This window comes from Aricia agestis, chromosome 8 (genome assembly GCF_905147365.1).
Source record: "Aricia agestis chromosome 8, ilAriAges1.1, whole genome shotgun sequence".
In the NCBI taxonomy this organism is placed as follows: domain Eukaryota; kingdom Metazoa; phylum Arthropoda; class Insecta; order Lepidoptera; family Lycaenidae; genus Aricia; species Aricia agestis.
Genome location: NC_056413.1, coordinates 4,529,075 through 4,551,726, shown reverse-complemented (window position 1 = coordinate 4,551,726; position 22,652 = coordinate 4,529,075). Strand labels below are relative to the sequence as shown.

General features: G+C 42.0%; 1 protein-coding gene and 1 long non-coding RNA gene across 3 annotated transcripts in view; one reads left to right on the top strand and one right to left on the bottom strand.

Annotated features, from left to right (window-relative positions):
- LOC121729744 (probable phospholipid-transporting ATPase IIB) overlaps window positions 1-22,652 on the top strand; it is a 28,916-nt gene that overhangs the window by 3,088 nt on the left and 3,176 nt on the right. For both annotated transcript variants that reach the window (XM_042118358.1, XM_042118357.1), the window contains exons 5-17: window positions 4,208-4,428; window positions 5,914-6,121; window positions 13,209-13,431; window positions 14,068-14,254; window positions 14,619-14,734; window positions 15,642-15,779; window positions 16,257-16,430; window positions 17,800-17,967; window positions 18,475-18,657; window positions 19,201-19,387; window positions 19,973-20,148; window positions 20,481-20,585; window positions 22,341-22,467. In XM_042118358.1, coding sequence (XP_041974292.1) covers window positions 4,208-4,428; window positions 5,914-6,121; window positions 13,209-13,431; window positions 14,068-14,254; window positions 14,619-14,734; window positions 15,642-15,779; window positions 16,257-16,430; window positions 17,800-17,967; window positions 18,475-18,657; window positions 19,201-19,387; window positions 19,973-20,148; window positions 20,481-20,585; window positions 22,341-22,467 — 2,213 coding nt within the window. The remainder of the gene's footprint in view (window positions 1-4,207; window positions 4,429-5,913; window positions 6,122-13,208; window positions 13,432-14,067; window positions 14,255-14,618; window positions 14,735-15,641; window positions 15,780-16,256; window positions 16,431-17,799; window positions 17,968-18,474; window positions 18,658-19,200; window positions 19,388-19,972; window positions 20,149-20,480; window positions 20,586-22,340; window positions 22,468-22,652) is intronic.
- LOC121729755 lies at window positions 1,092-15,488 on the bottom strand. Its single transcript, XR_006036002.1, has 4 exons — window positions 15,380-15,488; window positions 5,573-5,577; window positions 5,379-5,388; window positions 1,092-1,105 (listed from the first exon to the last, which is right to left on the bottom strand). It is a non-coding gene; the product is annotated as an uncharacterized LOC121729755 (long non-coding RNA).

Here is a 22,652-nt window from a genome sequence, read left to right as displayed (position 1 = left end):
ATAATGGTATAGGTGCAGAGAATGGTTACTTTATTCCTTGATTATCACCCCATACCTTGAAAACGATTTCTGTATTTTGTGTGCATTGTGCAATGTGCATGTATCACACAAAGTAAGCAACATTTTATAAGTTATGACTTATGAGCCGTTTTATACATATAAAATATTTGTATTAGTAAGGAGAAAAAAAAATATTAGGCAAATTATACAGTAGTATTTTTACAAAAATATTACATACTTACTAGTTTATCGCGTGGGAACCGTACATTTTTCCGGGATAAAAAGTGTCCTATTTCCTATTTCTCGGGACTCAAAGTATGTCCATACTAAATTTCATATAAATCGGTTTAGCGATTTCCAAGTGAAGAGAAAACAGACAGACAAACAGTTACCCTTTCCCATTTATGAATTATGATATAAGTATCAAATCAATATAAAATTATAAATTATGTACTAGATGACGCACGCAACTCCGTTGCGCCAAAATTCGTTAATTGCGCGAGTACAGTACATTCTTCTGGGATAAAAAGTATCCTATGTCCTTTCCCAGGACTTAAGCTATCTCCATGCCAAATTTTAGCAAAAGCGGGTTTGGGTGTGAAGAGGTAACAGACAGACAGACACACAATTCACATTTTTAATATTATAGTATGGATTGCAATCTCAATTTTGTCTAGTAATTAATTATGATTATTATAGACATCCTGATATGAGATCTTACAAGTGCTGTGGCCTGTGGCCTACTTTCAACCAGTCTGCCCTATAACTGTATGGTTGATTTATTAACCCAGACATTTCTGTCTTGTCTGTTGTTCTCTTGTCTGTTAGTAAAACAAAATGATTTGTTTATATCATTTACATACTTATCATATCATCAACGATATGATTAATTTATATATTTATATATAAATCATATCATTGTTTATATATTATATGAGTTAGGACTCGAAATAAAAAAAAAATCTGTATACAAATGGGCGGGCGGCAACCGAATAGTACTTAGAGTTTATAAACGAACTAAAAAGGTGAATAATCAAGAAGATCATTCATGTTTTTAGTTTTTATTATCGAGCGGCGCTGTATATTTTGTTTATAGTTAGTCAGGCTTTTTTATTGAACTAGTGAGTATAATGCTGATATTTGGTGACTGGCGATTTTGGATTGAATCGCCTAGTAGTATATTATGTAGTTTCTATGGGATTAATCCTTTGAACCAGATTGTGGCGGTACCCACAATTCGCCTTACATTCCTACATCGCGCTATCAAAGTTTTCTGAGCGCGTCAGTATATGTATACGACAGCTGAGATGTATTACGTGGGCTTCGGCCTGACTGAGCATACCACCTCGCTCGGTCGGAAGATCTTCCTTTGTGGCCACCACACATATCCCACAAGCTTATTATAAGAGCTAACTACTAGAGAAAGAAATAAGATAAGATAAATATTCTTTATTGTGCATACATATTATAACAATTTAAAATAAAAGACATTTTTAAAACACAGGTAACACACAATGGCGGCCTTATTACTAATTAGTAATTTCTTCCAGGCAAAATACTTCTTTTACTACAGAAAGATATACTGGTTCAGCTTTATTATAAGTTACTAGATGTCCCGCGCGGCTTCGCCCGCGTAAATTAGGAATTTTACAGAAACTGTACATTTTCCCATAAAAAATAGCTTATGTCCCTACTCCCTTCACTTGGTCTACTCTATATCTGTGCTTAATATTCCCATAAAAATTGCTCCAGTAGTTGGTAATTTCTTATATTTCCTCCATTTTTCCCACATTTTTTTGAGTTTCTTCGGTCGTGTTAGTCTTAGCGTGATAATATTTAGCCTATAGTCTTACTCGATAAATGAGCTATCTAACACTGAAATAAGTTTTTAAATCGGACCTGTAGTTCCTGAGATTAACGCGTTCAAGCAAACATACTCTTCAGGTTAATAATATTAGGTAGGTATAGATTTTTTTTAATTATCGCTTGACAAACTCGAGTCTCGATCTAAAAGACTATGAAAAGTACCAATAACAGGGTCATTATAAGCTCATAAGTCATAACCATGGGATGATGCATGGTATAATATGGTAGTGATGATGATGAATGTAATTTGCATAGTAGCATATGCTTTCCGTTCTTAAAACAACGCCGAAACTCCCAAACTTGTATCTAAGTATAAAAAATCAGGAGTTCTCTAAGCACCTTCCGAACCACGGTATACCAGGTATACCTCGGTGCAAAATCTTACTTGTTGGTAGCAAATGCTTAGAATACTTTTCACGAAACCGAAGTTACCACATGTTTCCCTATAAATTTTGAGGAGTTCCCTCGACTACTTATGGATCCTTCATCAGATCACCACTTTCGTGAATATAATACCAAATTGGCATACCCTATATACCAAAAGAAAAATTTTGAAAATCGGTTTACAAACGGCGGAGTAATCGTTGAACATAAGAAAACGAACATAACACCTCCCCCATTTTGAAAGTCGGTTAAAATTGTAGCCTATGTGTTATTCTGATGTATAAGCTATGTTATTGTAAAGTTTCATTAAAATCCGTTCAGTAGTTTTTGCGTGAAAGAGTAACAAACATCCATACATCCACACATCCACACATCCATACATCCAAACAAACTTTCGCCTTTATAATATTAGTAGGATAATAATAAATCCTCTTTTATATCCTTGCCTATTCCTAATTCTGAAAACTGCTCAATCTGAGGTGCACAAGGTTAAGATTTTTAATTTTTACCTTTTTTTTTTTTATTTATTAATATTATTGACTTCTTATAGATTTATTCTTATAGATAACATTATTGACTTCTATACAACTATGCAAACATACTAGGGACACAATGTAAAAGGAAATTTGCTTATGATATTGTTTTGCGCATAATATTTACAAAGATAATAATATTATGTTATATAGTCTGATAAGAACAAACTGTAGTATGTTCAATCAGACGAAAGGGCCAGCGCGTTGAGCCAGCGCATTGGGCCAACGCACTAAGCCAACACATTTGACCAGCGCATTGAGCCAGCGCATTGGGCCAACACATTTGACCAGCGCATTGAGCCAGCAAATTGGGCCAACGCATTGAGCCAGTGCATTGGGCCAAATAGTACAATATGTAATGTCGTTAACGTTAATTAGGCCTCTACACGTTCTCCCAATGCACTGGCCCAATGTGTAAAGCCGGCCTAACGGTGAAACTATTGTAAACATAAAATTCATAAATCTGTTTAGCCTTCAACTGCATGAAACTTGTAATTACTTCCCACACGAATCGATAGTAATGATTTGACTCTTAATGCGCTTTTATGAGTTTCTAAAGTGTAGAGGAAACAGATCTAAAGGCAGCATTACGATCTTCACAGTACACGACCGCGACCAACTAACATTGAAACAAAATGCCTACGGCTTCATTTTCTATCGACATTGGTCTAACGACCGCAGCGGGTACTTTGTACTGGTGTAGATCAAAATGAAACCTATGGACCTAGGTTATAAGGTGATATTTTATTTGATTTGTGTCTTGTGAAGAGCGGAAAACTGCCTTAAGATTTTAAAAACTTTACAACGATAATTTGACTACTCAAAAATGTCGTTAATATCGCTATATTGTCCAATGTCAAGGTTATTACTAGATACAAATCTATAAGGCGCTACGCTGGAACAAATATAATATTAATAACAACGTACCTTCAAAAATGAATACCCACCTCTTCTATGTTTGCAAAAGTCTGGTTAAAAACTTTGCAGCTGCCCCCAATGCCCCTACTTGGGTACGCCCATGCAGCTAAGTCTTGGCTTCAAGACAAAAAAGCGTTCCCAAGGTTGACAATATTTTGTTTCTAATATACAAGGTGTAACAAAACATAGTGATAATATTTTAGGGTGTGTACTGTGTATGAGTCCCCGTATGGAATTCAAATTTTTTTAAAACTTTATTTTAACATTTTTTTAAACTTTTGTATGGGAAAATTAATCGCGCTGGCGCGTTTGCCCATACAAATGGAACAAAAAATTAGTCTCTTAGCGCTGCGCTGCTGTGTTTGTGTTCCTTATATTATAGCGTTCACTGTAAAAGTACGGTGACCTCTATATAAGGAACACATACACATCCTAAAGTATTATCACTTACTTTTGTTACACCCTGTAGGTACTCATTATACATAAGTATTCTTTTCTTCTTACAGAATACCCCTATCGTCAACACAGAAGCTGCCAACCGACGCGCACCTTCTCGACGTGAAGGCTCAGCTATTTATCGAGAAGCCCGAGAAGGACATTCACTCGTTCATCGGCTCCTATACTAGGCTGGACGAGGGGGAGTCCGTGTCGCTTGAGATTGAGAATACGCTGTGGAGCGGCTGTGTTGTTGCCTCGGGACAGGCTGTAGGGCTCGTTATATACACAGGTGAGTGAAGACTAAAGAGGCTCTTGGACTAGCAGCCTAGTGTAATGGCGGCTCTCGACATAGGCGAACGCGTTGGCCAACGCGTCTGCAGACGCGTTGGCCCAATGTGTAGAACGGGCGTTCGCGCGTTGGCCAACGTCTAAATACCTACGGCCAACGCGCGAACGCCCGTTCTACACATTGGGCCAACGCGTCTGCAGACGCGTTGGCCAACGCGTTCGCCTATGTCGAGAGCCGCCATTACGCTAACGTATCATTGTTACGCATGATCTCTTCAAACTGCTAACATAAATTAGCAGATTGAAGAGGATATCACGCCATGTATTAGGCTGGTCGCATATACACGTTTTCCGTATTCGAAAATCACAATTAATGGAAACAGTAGAAAATACATGTAATAACTTGCGCACACGTTCGCTTTTTTCCGAACGGAACGAATTCCGCACGTACGTTTCCAGTGCAAGCCGGCGCGTTTGCACGTAAAACAATCGCGCCCAAAGAAGTCGGTTACTAACATACAGGTGAAGCTAATAAAAAGCGTATAAAAACGAACGCCTGCGCTAGTCTCACGGACTTCCAAATTGTAATTCCACATTAGGAAATCAAATACGCAAAACGGTCGTCTGGCCGCATACACACGTTTTGCGTATTCGATTTTTTTTCGAACATTTCTTTTCGTTTTTGTGTTCTGTGAGTTTGTGGGAGAGACAGTAAGTAAAGTCTAAACACACCATGCCGAAGATACGCGGCCGAAGTTTCGGTTTCGTGGTGGATATTACGTTCCGCCGCATTCGGCTGATATGACACAGTGTGTCGTATACACACGATTAGAGCCGAAATTATGCGGCAAAAAAATCAGTTGCGTCACTTTGTCCGAGTATTCAGTGTCTCGAACGCCGCCAAATTGACGCCGAAAAAAAAACATTACCGCTGCCGAACTTACGCTCGACCGAAGTTCGGCTGTACGCTATAATGCGACGTAATTTCGACATGGTGTGTCATCGATAATTTAAAATACATTGCAGACGTAATCTTGCCGAACTTCGGCCGCTTATCTTCGGCATGGTGTGTTTAGACACTTAGGCTTACTGATAAAGAGTTCGCTGTGAAAGTAGCACTCTAACTCTAAATTAGGGTCACATACACACACTAAAGTATTATCACTGACGAACTCTGTGGCTCAGTTGGTGGGCTATTGGTAGCTCAAGCCGGGGGTCGCGGGTTCGAATCTCGCCGACGGAACAAAAATTTTTCAAAGTTACTGGGTCATGGATGTGTATTAAATATGTGTATCATATAATAAAAATCTTAAATATATGTATAGTATAAAAGTATTAAATATATTTTCGTTGTCTGGTACCCGTAACACAAGTCCTTTAGGTACTTACCACGGGGCCAGACTGACGTGGTGTGAAGCGTCCATAGATATTATTATTATTATATATTAATCACTTTGTTTTGTTAAACCTTGTATAATGTTCCCAGGCTGTGAGACTCGCAGTGTGATGAACAACGCGGCACCGCGCTCCAAGGTTGGCCGACTCGATCTCAGGGTCAACGACTTCACGAAAGTCCTGTTCGTGGCAACCCTCCTCGTATCGTTCCTGCTGATTGTGCTGAAGGGCTTCGATGGCCCTTGGTTCGGGTTCTTCCTCAGATTCAACCTGCTCTTCTCGTATATTATACCCATCAGGTATGCTCAAACAACTAACTAAATTCTCTAAATTCACAATATACTTAATCTCAATAATATTGCGTATATTGACACATGAATCTCGTGAGCCCCTGATTGGTTACAAACACAACTTTGCCGTTAAGTAATTTTGCCTGTGACTGACACTTACAGGGTGGCTTTCCGATCCTCGCGGCATGTGAGTTGCGACCGCGAAGACAAAAATTGAAAGTTCATTTTTTACCTACATTGGTCAAAGTTTAGAGAGCGTATTCCCTCTTAAAAGGCCGGCAACGCACCTGCAGCTCTTCTGATGTTGCGAGTGTCCATGGGCGACGGTAGTTGCTTTCCATCAGGTGACCCGTTTGCTCGTTTGCCCCCTTATTTCATAAAAAAAAAACTAAGTAAATGTAACTCCCATACTTCAACCGTTTTGAATTTGGTTCCTTTTCGCACACTAAATTTAATATTGATTGTGCACGTCCTATCTGCTGTCTTTTACATTGTATCTCTTCGTAGGGCTGCTGTAAGAGATTTCTTTTAGAAATAAGCAGTTCCTTTGCGTCGTCTTTCCGTATTAATTATATATTTATGTGTTTCTTGTGTACAATAAAGAGTTAAATAAAAAATAAAAATGAATACATGCATACTTTATGCATAAAGTATGCATGTATTCGGGTCACATTTTGTAGACTCGTGGACAAATTTTTTGACACATTTAATCTTCCTTAGTTTTATTATTATTCGATTTCGTTGAAATTCGTTGATGATCCTACCTTTAAAAAACCATATTATTGTTACGGTACGGCATCAGGTGCGCAAGTACATACTCGAACCTTCCTGAAAGGTCCAATGTTGTTTACGTGTTTACCGTTTTTTGTTAGCGTGTTTACGTGTTTTAATTTAGACCTTATGACTGAGTCCATAAGGTCTAAATTAAATTCAACTTACTGCACTTATCGCAAGGACGGCAGTTTTATTGTGGTACATGCCCGAGCCTCCTAGAAATTTCCCACGGTTGTTTACTTGTTTACGTGAATCGGGAAATTTCTGGAATTCGTCTCGCCATATAAAAAGAGCCGCAGGCAGGCCCGGCAAGTCAGTTCGTTTCGAGCGATCATCAAGGCGATTTCCGAGTGACAAGTGATCAATCAATAGTGAGTGAACCAGTGAAACCTTCGACTTGGCTACGACCTAGGACAGTGATAGTGCTTAGTGATTGGACCTAGTGATTTGTGTTTGGACTTAGTGCTAAGTGTTGTGACCTAGTGTTTAGTGCAGTGTTAATAAAGTCTTCAAGAGAGTCACCAGGTCTTTCTCTCCAAATCCTCGAACCCTAGCATTTAACAACTGGTGTCAGAAGTGCGATTTGGAGATGCCATTGACTCCGAGAGAGGACTTCAAGGGGAGTGTCAGGACAAGGGCGCAGCGAGCTGCTGCCATTGACTCCGAGAGAGGAGTTGCGGAGGCCACACCCACTGGGGACCAAGCTCCGCCCACTGAGGCACAGGCCCCACCCACTGGCCCCGCCCACATGGCTCCGCCCACTGGCCACGCCCACCAGGATCCGCCCACTTTGGATGAAGCCACGCCCACTGGCCACGCCCCTCTGGCTCCGCCCACTTTGGGCATGGCCACGCCCACTGGCTCCGCCCACCAGGCCACGCCCACTCAGGCCACGCCCACTGGCCCCGCCCACCAGGCCCCACCCGTAGCTCCTACAGCCCCCCAAGTGGCCCTTCATTTAGAAAGTTTAATTGAATTAATGGAGCTGCAAAGGGCTGAAATCAGAGCGATTCGAGAGGCACAAGACCGCAAGCTCGGCGTTTTGCAGGAGTCACAAGACCGCAAGCTCGGCGCTTTGCAGGAGTCACAAGACCGCAAGCTCGGCGCTTTGCAGGAGTCTCAAGAGCAACAAAAGGACCTCCAAGAGAAAGCGCTTCTGGCCATAAAGGATGTCAGTGACACGGTGACTAAGCTTCGTAAAGATGTCGACGTAATGGACGAACGCGTTACCGGGTTAGGAGTGGATGTGGAAAATGTGAAAACCGGCCTCACTGAACTACAGAAGAAAGTAGTGCGCCTGGAAACCACAGGAGTCGCGGCGTCTAGTGGAGCTTCCGTAGTGGTACAAGGACCAAGAGTTAAAGTGCCACCATACGACGGTACTACTTCCTGGAACGCTTATCGTCAGCAATTCCAGACGGTTGCTTCTGCCAACGGATGGACTGACGAACAATGCCTGACCGCTCTCACTGTCGCGCTCAGAGGGCAAGCCTTGTCAGTCCTGGAAGCACATACAGGAAATGGGTTCAAAGACCTGATGGAAGCCCTTGAATCCAGATACGGGGAGCGACACCTGGAGCACGTGTTCCGTGCTCAACTTCGTGACAGAGTCCAACGCTCAGGAGAAGGATTACAACAATGGGCGTTGGAAATTGAAAAACTCGTCAAGAAGGCACACCCAGGAGCTGACGCCAAGATGGTCGACACGAATATTGTGCAAGCATTTGTCGACGGAATCAGGGACCTGGAGGTCAGAGCTGCAGTGAGGCTACGTCACCACACCTCGCTTAAGGAAGCATTGGCGCATGCTTTAGAGGTCGAGGCTGTTCGGCGTGACATACGGCAGACATATAAGATCCGTGAGGTCTCTGAGGAAGTCAAGGAGGTTAAGGCTCCTATAAAGAAAAGTTTTGGAGCCATGTGCTACAAGTGCGGCGAGAGGGGCCATCTTCAGCTCAACTGCCCGCAGAAGGAGACCCAGATGGCAAGAATGAAAAGACTCGAGGAACGCATTGAACAAATAGAGGAGCTGAAGAAGCAAGGGGCTTCGTCCCCTACCCGGGAGCAGGGAAACGAATAAAAGCCAGCACTAAGGGGCGAGTACTGGCTGATGCGGAGGAAGCCCCAATAACGGTTGTCTCCCAAGCAAGCAGCGGGAATAGTCTGGTAATTCAGGGAACTATTAACGGGACAGATTGCAAAATGACTCTAGACACAGGAGCCTCTAGAACAATAGTGAACCCAAACTTGGTAAAAGCCGCAAGGAGGCACAAGAGGAGAATTAACTGTCGGCTTCTTACTGCCTCCGGTCAGCCGATACCCGTCCTGGGAGAAATGTCAGTTACGATTAATGTAGGGGGGTCCTCATACCCTCATGACGTTATCGTGGCTGAGATTATGGATGATTGCATCTTGGGTTTGGATTTCATGAAGAAGCACAACTGCAGAATTAATGTCGCCGACGGAGTGTTCAAGTGTGGCGAAGAAGAAATTTTCATCCTTGGAGGCGCTTGCGGGAAAGTTGAATGTGTAAAGAAAGTCATAATACCTGGACGAGCGGAAGCTAGAGTGCTGGTGAAACTACCGCCAGCTGGAAAGAAGAAGTTAAATAGATGCGTGTTGATCGAAGACTTACCTACCAAGACATCAGCGCAAAAACTGATGACGGCGAGAACCCTTGTTAGTGGTAGCAGTAACGCTGTGGTCAGGGTTTTGAATCTTGGTGATCGCGATATCTGCTTGAACAAAGGTGACGTCATTGGAAAGTGCGAGGAAGTTGTCTGGATGAGAAAGTGTAGTTCGATCACAGGCTCAGACTCAGCAAACACCAGCAACTATGGAATAGTGACTGAGCTACTCGATGACTGCAAGAGTAATCTGACTTATTCGCAGAGCATGAAAGCTAAGAAGTTTTTACAACGCCACGCGAATATCTTCTCCAGTCAGGAAGGCGACCTTGGAAGAACGTCGATGGTTCAGCACAGGATAGATACCGGAAGCGAGAACCCAATTCGTCAACGAGCAAGACGGATACCCATTGCAAAGGAAAAAGAAGTTGAAGGCCTTTTGGAGGACATGAGAAGGAATAAGATAATTGAACCGTCTGCAAGTCCGTGGTGCTCACCGGTTGTATTAGTGAAGAAGAAAGATGGCAGCACAAGATTTTGTGTGGACTACAGACGTCTCAATGATGTCACTAAGAAGGACAGCTATCCATTACCTCGAATCGACGACACTCTGGATACCTTGAGTGGCATGAAATGGTTCTCGACCCTGGACCTGAAATCTGGATACTGGCAGGTGGAAATTCATCCAAAAGACAAGGAGAAGACAGCGTTCTCCACCGGTAAAGGTCTATGGCAGTTTAACGTCATGCCCTTTGGATTGTGCAACGCACCTGCCACATTTGAGCGACTCATGGAGTGTGTACTGGCAGGCTTAGTTGGAGAGGCTTGCTTAGTCTATTTGGACGACGTCATCATTGTTGGCCGCGACTTCGAGGACCATTTGCGAAACTTAGAACGAGTTTTCGCCAAAATAGAGGGGGCCAAGTTAAAGTTGAATCCGAAAAAGTGTCGTTTATTCAGGAGTAAGGTGAACTATCTCGGCCATGTTATCTCCAGTGATGGAATTCAGACGGACCCGGAGAAACTAGAAGCAGTCCAAAATTGGCCAACCCCTAAGAACAAAACCGAAGTGCGGGCATTTCTTGGCCTATGCTCCTACTACAGGCGTTTTGTTAAGGGATTCTCAGAGATAGCCAAGCCATTACATCGGCTGACAGAAGATAAACGACAGTTTATTTGGGACGAGACTTCCGAAGATTCTTTTCAAAAACTAAAGAAACATCTGTGTGAAACACCAATCCTGGGGTATCCACAACCTGAAGGTCAGTTTATAGTCGACACGGACGCAAGCAACACGGCCATTGGAGGGGTGTTATCTCAAAAACAGGGTGAAAGAGAAGTTGTAATTGCATATTTCAGCAAATCTTTATCTAAGCCAGAGAGAAACTACTGTGTGACAAGAAGAGAACTCTTGGCTGTCGTAAAGACGCTACAACATTTCAGCAAGTATCTCATTGGCAGACACTTTTTACTGCGAACTGATCACGCAGCCTTGAAGTGGCTACTACAATTCAAGAACCCAGAAGGCCAAGTAGCTCGATGGATAGAACAACTCCAGGAGTATGACTTCAAGACGGAACACCGCAGCGGAAAGTCGCATGGGAATGCCGACGCACTCTCACGAAGGCCGTGTTCAGAAGACTGCAACCATTGTGTTAAACAGGAATCTAATGAAGTGACACTAAAGTTAACGAAAACAAGTCCTTTGGGCCCATGGGAGAATGATGCTATGAGGGAGGCTCAAGAAACAGATGACGACCTTCGGCACATCATCACATGGAAGAAACGGCGTGATGAAAAACCAATCTGGAGTGAGGTAGCACCCACTGGCGCTGTCACTAAGGCGTACTGGGCGCAATGGGACAGTCTGATACTTCAAAACGGAATACTCTACCGGAAATGGGAGAAGACCAACGGCAGAGAGTTCCATCTTCAGATAGTTGTCCCAAGAACGAGAGTACCGGATGTTCTCCGTGCAATGCATGATGGCGTATCAGGAGGTCATCTAGGAGTAAAGAGGACGTTAACAAAAGTGCGAGAACGATTCTACTGGTTGCATTGTCGAGACGATGTACAGGATTGGTGCCGCAAATGCACTACTTGCGCTGCAGTGAAGGGACCACAGACAAGGAGCCGTGGGAGCCTGCGCTTGTATAACGTTGGCGCACCGTGGGAACGAATCGCAGTTGACGTAGCTGGGCCATTTCCTGTAACGGAATCAGGAAACAAGTATTTCATGGTTGTCATGGATTACTTCACCAAATGGCCCGAAGTGTTCGCCATACCAAACCAGGAAGCTACAACAGTTGCTTCTAAGCTAGTCGAAGAAGTAATATCTCGCTTTGGTGTGCCTCTAGAAATCCATTCCGATCAGGGCAGGAATTTCGAATCGCAGGTCTTCCAGGAAGTGTGCAGAATTTTGGGAATGCATAAAACGAGGACCACCGCGTACCATCCACAGTCTGATGGAATGGTTGAGAGATTTAACCAGACCCTTGAGAGGCATTTGGCGAAATTGGTAGATGACAAACAAAAGGACTGGGACAAGTATATACCGCTCTTCCTTCTGTCGTACCGTACCGCCGAGCATGAGAGCATAAAAGCTACCCCGGCGTATGTCAATTACGGTAGAGAACTGCGAGTACCAGTAGACCTCTTGACAGGAGGATCACCGGAAGAACCAAAGACCGTACCAGATTATGTCTGCGATTTAAGGGAAAAGATGCGCTATATACACGCCATGGTTCGGGAAAATGGGTTACAGTCAAGTGAGAACATGAAGACCAGATACGACCGGAAATCGAATACAAGCGGCTTCGAAGAAGGGTCACTGGTGTGGCTGCATAACCCAACTCGCCGAAAAGGCAAATCTCCAAAGTTGCAGACCAAGTGGGACGGCCCATACAAAGTGGTTACCCGATTGAACGATGTGACTTACAGGATTCAAAAGCAACCAAGAGGGACATTCAAAGTGGTACACATAGACCGTCTGGCGCGTTACCATGGCAGTAACAATGATGCTCGGGACGAGCATCTCTAAGAGGGGAGTAGTGTTACGGTACGGCATCAGGTGCGCAAGTACATACTCGAACCTTCCTGAAAGGTCCAATGTTGTTTACGTGTTTACCGTTTATTTGTTAGCGTGTTTACGTGTTTTAATTTAGACCTTATGACTGAGTCCATAAGGTCTAAATTAAATTCAACTTACTGCACTTATCGCAAGGACGGCAGTTTTATTGTGGTACATGCCCGAGCCTCCTAGAAATTTCCCACGGTTGTTCACTTGTTTACGTGAATCGGGAAATTTCTGGAATTCGTCTCGCCATATAAAAAGAGCCGCAGGCAGGCCCGGCAAGTCAGTTCGTTTCGAGCGATCATCAAGGCGATTTCCGAGTGACAAGTGATCAATCAATAGTGAGTGAACCAGTGAAACCTTCGACTTGGCTACGACCTAGGACAGTGATAGTGCTTAGTGATTGGACCTAGTGATTTGTGTTTGGACTTAGTGCTAAGTGTTGTGACCTAGTGTTTAGTGCAGTGTTAATAAAGTCTTCAAGAGAGTCACCAGGTCTTTCTCTCCAAATCCTCGAACCCTAGCACGTAACATTATTTTAAGTAAGACAAACAATAACTCTCCAACGTTTGAACTTGAGAGGTTATCACTTGTACTAGTCGTAATATTTTTCGTATTATAGCCTACGTGTAAACCTAGACATGGGCAAAATATTCTACTCCTGGACGATACAACGAGACAAACAGATAGCGGGCACAGTGATGCGTTCCACTACTATACCGGAGGAGCTCGGCAGGATACAATACGTACTGGCGGATAAGACGGGCACGCTGACTAAGAACGAGATGATCTTCCAGAAGTTGCATCTAGGAAACGCGCTGTATAACAGCCATAATTTTTATGAGGTTAGTTGTGAGGCAAAAGCGAATGCAAAAGGAAGGGTAATAATTTTGGCAGTATAATGTATCTGTGTATTGTGCTTGGTATTTATTTATTTTGCTTGGTTTTATAAAAACGCACCTAAAAATCAGATAATCAGATTTTCGGCACAAAGTTTTCAAGCTCACCGCCTAGAATAGGTTACGACCTTTTGCGACCTCTCCAAGGCCTTTGACTTCTTGAACATACTACATTGATAAGTAAATTGCTCCGCTATGGCAAAAGGGACTTAGCGCTAATCCTACATTACCTTAAAATAAGACATTTTGAGTCATTTGAAGTTGAACATAATAGCAAAAGACCAAAATTGAGTTGGTGTCCCACAGGGATCCATTTTAGGCCTATTTTTCTTTCTCATCTTTATAAACGACTTACCTTACTAAGCTAATTTATTAGAAAAATTTACGGAACCAACTACGCAGGCTCCAAAATCAGCTTTGCTCAGCTGTCATGCTTTCTATGAAATATGCAACCGTTACCCAAACCGCTGTGAAAGGCATATTCCATCATTAGATAATAGATAGTATTATATATCATTATATAATATCATACTATTCATTTCATCATACAAATCGGCTGGTAACAAAATAAAATTCTTACAGGTGGAGGAGCTACTAACGCAGTACGTGACAAATGACTCCCCCTCCCTCCCTACCTCCCCGGTTGGTGTGGGGGCGGGCGGGCTTGCGCCCTCCCCCCGCCAGGTGTGGCAGGCGGTGCTGGCGCTGGCGCTGTGTCACAACGTCACGCCCGTCTACGACGAGGACCGTGGCGTGGAGGCGCAGTCCGGTATGTTAGCGCTACTTTTCTCTCTGCAGTCGTTGTAACATATTTTCATAAGTCCAATATAATATTCAAACATGTTTTATAGAGTGAAAAAGTTTATTATATCAACCAATAACTTCATTTTTTTAATTAAAAAGTAAATAGACTTTTTTCAGGCCGCGATACAGTTTTCAAAGACGGTTCCTTTTAATCGGGGATTAGAATTTAGAAGGACCCAAGGGGATCTATCTAAATAGATAATATTATCTCTATCTAAATAAAAATGTTTTTCAATAATGTTAGTCTCGCTAAAACTTACACCTAAACTGAAGACAGCGATACAATGTTTATATTTTATTATTTACCATACCTTTCTCCTATTCTATAGACATGGAGAGCAGCGTGATGTCTGAGAGCTGCGGGGGGGCGGTGCCGCAGCAGCAGCTGTGCGACTACCAGGCCGCCAGCCCTGATGAAGTCGCGCTCGTCAAGTGGACTGACATGGTACAATCGAGGAAGTTAGGCAGTTGACAGACCAACGTCATTTGGTCGGATCATGCCAATTTAATGTAAATTGTGATCTGTCAGCTGGGTTTGACGTAACGTGACCAAACGTAGGTCTTCCATCTGCCTAGGAATCAACTTCTCTGATAGTACATTGCTTTTGTACGTAGCACGCACGCACACGAGTACGCATGTACACAACTTGTGTATTGTGCACGCAAGCTGCACGACGACACGTAAGTATGTGCGCACCCAGTTACACGCCATACATGCACACTGATGGCTAGTATTTGATTGCAAGCGTTCGAAAGTAGTTGCAATAGGTTATTCCACATTTTTTTTATATTTTAAAAATTATCCCATAGATTGGATAAATAACTAGTATTTTTTTTATGTCTGCATTCGGCAGAAAAGAGGTTTGTATGTTACGAACTGTACTATCACCTGTGATTCTATTTTTGATAATTTTGTGCTCTCTGCTTTTAACGAAGCCACCCTCCATGATAAATCATTTTAACTAATGAACCTGATAAGTGATAACAATTCAAAGCCTCAAATTGACAAAGCGATAGGTATTTCGACTTAAGTTTTCACTGTTGTTTTACGTTTACGAACTCGTACGCTTTATCGAGTGATCGTTAGAACGTGTAAGTCCGGATAATTCAAGTTAACGCTAAATTAAACTACAGTTACGGTACGGTACTACAGTTTGCGGTTGCAGTGCAGTATGGCGTATATGCCCGTAGCGCCAGGCAAGAAAAAAAAACCACTGACTAATTTAGTGACAAGTTGAATTATCCGAACTTACCCTGATTAACCTTAACTATTGTACTTACATCTCATATTTGATTGACCAGTTTATCATCACTATACCAAGTGTTTAACAAAATATATTTGTTTATTCTAGATGGGCGTATCATTATACCAGCGTGATTTAGAAAGCATATCCCTAAAGTTGCGTGCTACCAATGAAGTTCTGCAGTTCAACATACTACAGATGTTTCCTTTCACCAGCGAGAGCAAGATGATGGGAATTATTGTTAAGGTACGGTTTTAAAACGCATGGTAGATTTAGAATGCGTGTACTTCAATATAGTTGTATTTTATGAAAAAGTATATTGTCTGATAAGTAAGATGGTCCACGCGTCGGCATGTTAAAAGTCGGTTCTGCGCCTGATCTCTCACCAGTCGTGTCGGTCATCTGTCCCACTAGGTTATGCGAGTAAAAGGAATGGGGTATTATAGAAGCTCATTTGTGTATCAAAAGGTTAAGACAATAATTAATGATAAATACATATATTATATACATATGCCCATAATATTATGTTGGTTGTCAATGCCTATGATATACGTTCAAACGTGTAATCTATAAAACTAACATCACCACAACCAGCATAGTTAATATTAAAATCGTCGTCCATTAAGTCGTTTTGTCCTACTAACTTACCAAAAAAGCTACAGGTATAAACCTGTAACAAAAAAACCTTATTTCTCCTCTAATTTGGAAATTTCCTGTGTTAAGGAGAAGGCGAGCGAGCGTATAACGTACTACGTGAAGGGTGCGGACGTGACGTTAGCGCCGCTGCTAGAGGGGGCGTGGCTTCGGGCGGAGAGCGCGCGTCTCGCTGCGGACGGCCTGCGTACGCTCGTCGTCGCCATGCGTACGCTCACGCAGACTGAGTACGACGAGTTCGAAGTAAGTTATACAATATACAAGCTACTATAGTTTGTGCGTTTTATGATGATATGCGTGACACATTATAATTGACAATAGTAGGGAAGTTACCTAACAAAAATTAATCGATAGTTTAAAAATATCAAATCACTTCGTAAAGGAATTGCAATCGAAATTATCGATTTCGTACTGACATTTCAGTGGTACCGGCGATTTAAGATGGCCGCCCTTTTTTATCGATTTGATTTCGATTCAACAGAGTCAATCTCTATTGACATAAGTTCCGTATCAAGCATATGACATTTTTCAAATGTTTTCGTAACAATAATTTTATACTCCTATTTCACAGTTAATATTTATAATTTTTATTAATAAGTTAGCATTTAGCATCTTTTCGTTTTTATTCATTTACAATTATAGGAAACATTTGTTTTTGTAGATGGAATATAATTTATTACATTTTGTTTTTTTTGTTTTCTTGTAAAAAAACCCGTAGCAAGGAACATGAAAACTGTCACCCATATTATCTTAGAACGCACAAACTATAGAAGAACTCTCCGTTGTGACAAAATTCGTTTATCGCGCTGTAACCGTACATTTTTCGGGATACAAGGTATCCTACTCCTATGTCCTTTCCCGGGACTAAAAGTATTTATATCAAAATTTCGTAAAATCGGTTTAGCGGTTTGGGCGTGAAGTGGTAACTGACAGGCAGATAGATAGACGAACATACAGACATATAGACAGACATACTTTCGCACTTATAATATGAGTATAGATAGTCCGGTTGCAGGACACGCAGAAATTGTGTCATTGAATTATAGCTTGTCATTTACACATTCAAATAATATTCGTTTCCACGCATATTTTGAAAGTAAAGTCCCGGTCACTCTAGCCGGTGACCTGACTTTAATTAATAAATATACTTCAAACGAAAAAAAAATACATATACAAAAAGCGGAAAACAAGATTATGGTGAAGGTCGTAAATGCCCAATATTTATCAGTACTCATTTTTCTTCCTCCTCTTCCTTTATCATACTATTATGTATTGTGTGATGGTATATAAAGTATTCTTAGGGCCTGTTTCACCACTTCCTGATAAGGCTATCCACCAAATAACTTGACAGATCAGGTATGAAGAATCTGTCAAAAAAGTTGTGAATAGCCTATTAGGCACTTTATCAGAAAGCGGTGAAACAGGCCCTTATTTTTTTGTATCATGCCATTGTCTGGTCATAAAAATAATTTAATTATTTTACTCGCGCCCTGCTAAATCATTTTGTAACTGTAACTAATGTTTATTCTTCTTTAATATTGTTTCCTCTTTAGACCGACTTCCAAAAAGGAGGGGGTAATACGTTCGGCTGTATGTATCTTTTTTCTTGTAGATGGAGTACCGCGAGGCGCGTCTTAGCCGAAACCGCAGCGAGCGAATCGCCGCAGCCGTGTCTAAGCTGCAGCGCGGTCTAACGTTGCTCGCTCTCACTGGCGTAGAGGACCGACTGGCTGATTACGTGCCGCGCACGCTGAGGATGCTGCGTGCGGCTGGCGTCAAGGTAACGAGTTATTGGAGTTTAAACCTTATGTCAACGTTATAAGAGCGAGTCATGCAATGATACACACGTATACGCATATACCAGTGCGTACAAGTGTAACGTTGCTCGCTCTCACGGGCGTAGAGGACCGACTGGCTGACCACGTGCCTCGCACGCTGAGAATGATGCGTGCGGCCGGCATCAAGGTAACGAAATATTAGAGTTTAAGGGCCTGTTTCACCACTTCCTGATAAAGTGCCGGATAGGCTACCCACAACTTATTTGACAGATTCTCCATACTCCATTGATACTCCTATTTCACAGTTAATATTTTATATTATTTTATATGAATAAGTTAGCATTTAGCATAGGAAACATTTGTTTTTCTAGATGGAATATAATTTATCACATTTTGATTTTTTGATTTCTTGTAAAAAAAACCGTAGCAAGGAATAGGAGAACTGTCACCCATATCATCTTAAAAGGCATAAACTATAGTAGGAATGAGTGTGAATCTACCCAACTCAGGTGTGGATGCTGACGGGCGACAAGCTGGAGACGGCGCTGTGTATAGCGCGCTCGCTGCAGCTCGGCGGCGGCGCGCGTTGGGTGACCGCCGCGCAGCGCACGTCGCGACAGCACGCGTACGCGCTGCTCGACGACCTGCGACGCGACGACGCCAACCTCATTATAGAGGGGGAGAGTCTGGAGGTAATATAAGCAGTCATCTGGTTGAATGATTTGATTGAGTGACTAGCGAATTTATTGAATGTAACCATTTAATTTACTGTTAAACACTTGACGAGTTAGCCTTTAGTCATTGAATTAAATGGTGTCGTTCAATGAACGCGCTAGTCATTCCTAAACCAGGTGACTGCGATATAGATACCGATAAAAAGATACCTAACATACCGTTTTACAATTTAAACAAGAAAGAATATTTTTTCCGTATTAGAACGAAGTTCCTTATCGTGCGTTGCGAAAGGGGGCTAGTAAGCCGTGCGATAGCGCGTGTTTCTCTGTCTGTCTCTCTTTTTCTCTTTTTTTTGTTTTTCTTTTTTGGTTTTTTTTTTGTGTTTTTTTTATAACTTCGCTCCATCCGGGTGTCCCTTGACACCACATCTATTTTAACAACGAAACAAATTATTTTAATTGCTGTATGATAATTGATAAGGATATAAATAGCGATGGGTTAATGTAGTAATAACGGTCAAATTGAATGATATAACCAAATATAACGTTGTTCATCTCTAGGTGTGCCTAAACTCGTACGAAGAAGAGTTCGTGTGCGCGCTACAACGGTGTAGCGGCGTGGTGGTCGCGCGCTGCTCGCCGACGCAGAAGGCCCGCGTCGCGCGGCTGCTGCGACAGCGCGACTGCGTCGTCGCGGCGGTCGGCGACGGCGGCAATGACGTCGCCATGATACAGGAGGCTGACGTCGGTATGTACTCGTAGTGTAGATTTTACATATTTCTATCTTACAAGTATCTAGTATTTTAAATTTTAGAAGCTCAAATTTAAAATACTAGCTACTTTCTTTTATCGGAAAATTTATTTTTATAATTTAACTTTTTTTGTCGTATAATATACAATATACGTTAGTGTCGAAGTGTCTACATTTCGTTATTTACTTTGTACCGTTGAAGAAATTGATTCGAAAGCAGATAGTGGATCTACGACATTACATATTCGTTCCCGGGCTAAGTCAATTTGATGTTAGTCGTGACTGGGTTTAACATAACGCGACCATATTACGTAAGGACTTTATAGCACTGAAAATGTTGTGAATGATGTGAATCTGATGGCAAATTTTGACGGCAGATTTTCAAAAAATATCCTTGATCATTGGATAATTTTTTATATTTGCATGTTTCACACACAGAATAAGCCGCTATAAGGAAAAAAAGGATCAAATGTTTTATTCCAATTACCCCGGTATTGCTAGAGTCAATTTACTTTCTCACTTTTTGCCATCAGATTCTGGTAGACAGATTCAGATATAGCTTTATCATTTGTAATTGTACAGGCGTGGGTATAGAGGGCGCGGAGGGTCGCGCGGCATCGCTCGCGGGTGATGTGTCCGCGCCGAACTTCGCGGCGCTCGCGCGACTGCTGCTCGTCCACGGCCGCCGCTCGTACGCGCGCTCCGCTGCGTTGTGTCTGTTCATCGTGCACCGCGGCCTTATTGTATCCACAATGCAGGTATGTCTATGGTCTTGTTTTTGACTTTTGCCATTGTCTATGTTTCGCGCGGCGGTTATTATTATTATTATAGGTCTTACAGCTTCGGAGGAAAGCCGGTAGTGGCTGTGACATACGAACGGACATGACGGATTCGTCATGTCTGTCTGTCTGGAAACTTTATACTTTATAGATTTATAAAGTATAAAGTTTCCGTTTTTGCCATTTGGCTAAGTAACCCTAAAAATATCAACAGCTTTAAAACATAATAATTCGCCTAAGATTGGAACAAAAAATACATCTTCTCTCTATTGTTTATGTTTATGGCACACGATTTATTTTATCTTTTTCAGGCAGTATTCTCTGTGGTGTTCTATTTTTCGTCGGTGTCGCTTTACCCCGGTTTCCTTATGGTCGGCTACGGCACTCTGTTCACTATGCTACCGGTATTCTCGTTGGTAAGTAACCATGTACTGATTTATTACTCCTTTAAATTATTGCTATAACAGTTGCTGTTGCTCAGTATAAATTAGTAATCGTCTACTTACTTTAAGATAATTAATTCGTCACTTACTAACCGATTCTGATATAACACCATAATATTAGTCAAGGGCGTCGCCAGCCGATGGCGCAGGGGGGGGGGGGGGGCAGTTTACTTTACCTACTACAATTCATACTTTTCTCATTCTCTTTATATGAGAAAAGTAGGTATGAATTGTAGGTAAAGTCGACAGCACATGAAGCTTTTCACTTGTACTACGAGCTTTCAATCTATTACCAGATTTTAATATTATAGTGGTCGTTGTTTGCATTATATTTAATATTGGCAACTTTTTTAGAATCTCTAGGGGGGGGGGGCAGCTGCCCCTCCCTGCCCCCCCTGGCGACGCCCTTGATATTAGTATCAATCTATACTAATATTATAAATGCGAAAGTATCTCTGTCTGTCTGTCTCGCTTTCACGCCAAAACTAACGAACCGATTGTAATGAAATTCGGTATACAGATAGTCTAAAGCCTGAGAAAGGACATAGGCTACTTTTTTACTGTAAAAAAGCGTTGTAAGGGGGTGAAAATGGGTAAATTTGTTCAAATTAAGTTAGTTCCAAAAATTCATAATAGAGGGCGCCGTGCGTCTCCTACATCGCGCTAACGCTTGCTCAAAAGTCTTTCTATAAGAGGTGGTATTATCTTACATTCGATTCTTTTCGTTATTTTTATAGTTTTAATAAATCAGTACTTTATCTATGCAGTGACGTAACCTTAAACCTATCAATGATAAATAGTTTATGGGTGAAGTTGTGTAATTGGGGGGCTAAATAAGCCTAAAAATTTGGCATAAAATATAAAGTTTAATTAAAAAAATTGAAATATTATGTGCACACTGCACAGCTGTTTTGATGGGTACCAGGGTTTTTTATAAGTGCTTTTGACACCAATTTTGTTGACATCGCGCGCTATAAACTGAAGTCCACGTGGACGAAGTCGCGGGCAACAGCTAGTAAATTATATAAGTAGTATGTTAGGCTCCATGTATATGCGTCCGCGTGACGAAATCACAAGCATGTATGGAAGCGCTGCTGTTTAAATAAATCGTTACTTACAATTCTTTCTAATCACGTTGCGTAACGGCCATTCCGGTCTGTCGCGCGGACGTACCTAAGGGCCAACCCAACACGTACCACAATCACACGACAACCACAACCACACCACGTGGTCGGGCGTATATTTCGTATTGTAAATGAACTGGACTATTCACACGTACCACATTTTGCAGTCGTTGTCGACCACTTGTGTGATAACGACCACATCGCAACCACAACGTTGCGTCGATGCAACGACAGTGCGCGCACACCGCCCGCGCTCTTCCCCCACTCCGTTTCATTGACTTTCGTACGTAACCACATCGCAACTACCGGCGACAACGCAACCACGTCGACATTTTGTCGGTACCACAACGCAACTACAAAAAGCTGCAGCGATACCATTTACACGTAACCACTGCTTGACGGCATTTTGTCGTAAATTGTCAACATGCCGATAAGTGCCGACTGGACGTCAACAGATGAAAAAATAGGTTCTGCTGTCATGTATCACACGTCTCTTTTTACCACTCAGTGTTACTGTTAATGACATCTCGCTTGCTCAGGCCTTTGTTTCTCTATTCCGCTAGGTATATTAACTTTTTGGTATTAACTTACCATCTGTTCAAAGGTGCTAGACAAGGACATATCAAGTTTGACGGCGCTGCAACATCCACAACTTTACAAACAGATGACCAAAGGCCGCCAACTCTCCTATAAAACGTTCTATATATGGATCGGGATATCGATATACCAAGGTATTTATTTATTTACTTATTATTTTTTTGCTTATAAACAATATAACAATAAAAAAAAACATAATATAAGGGATTCATTCTGATTCAACGAAATTCGTTGCGAGTCCCAAGACAGATTTAGCTTGTCCCTCGGACACTCGAGATCATATGAAAGGGTTATCGTGGTTGGTCACCACTGTTGATCC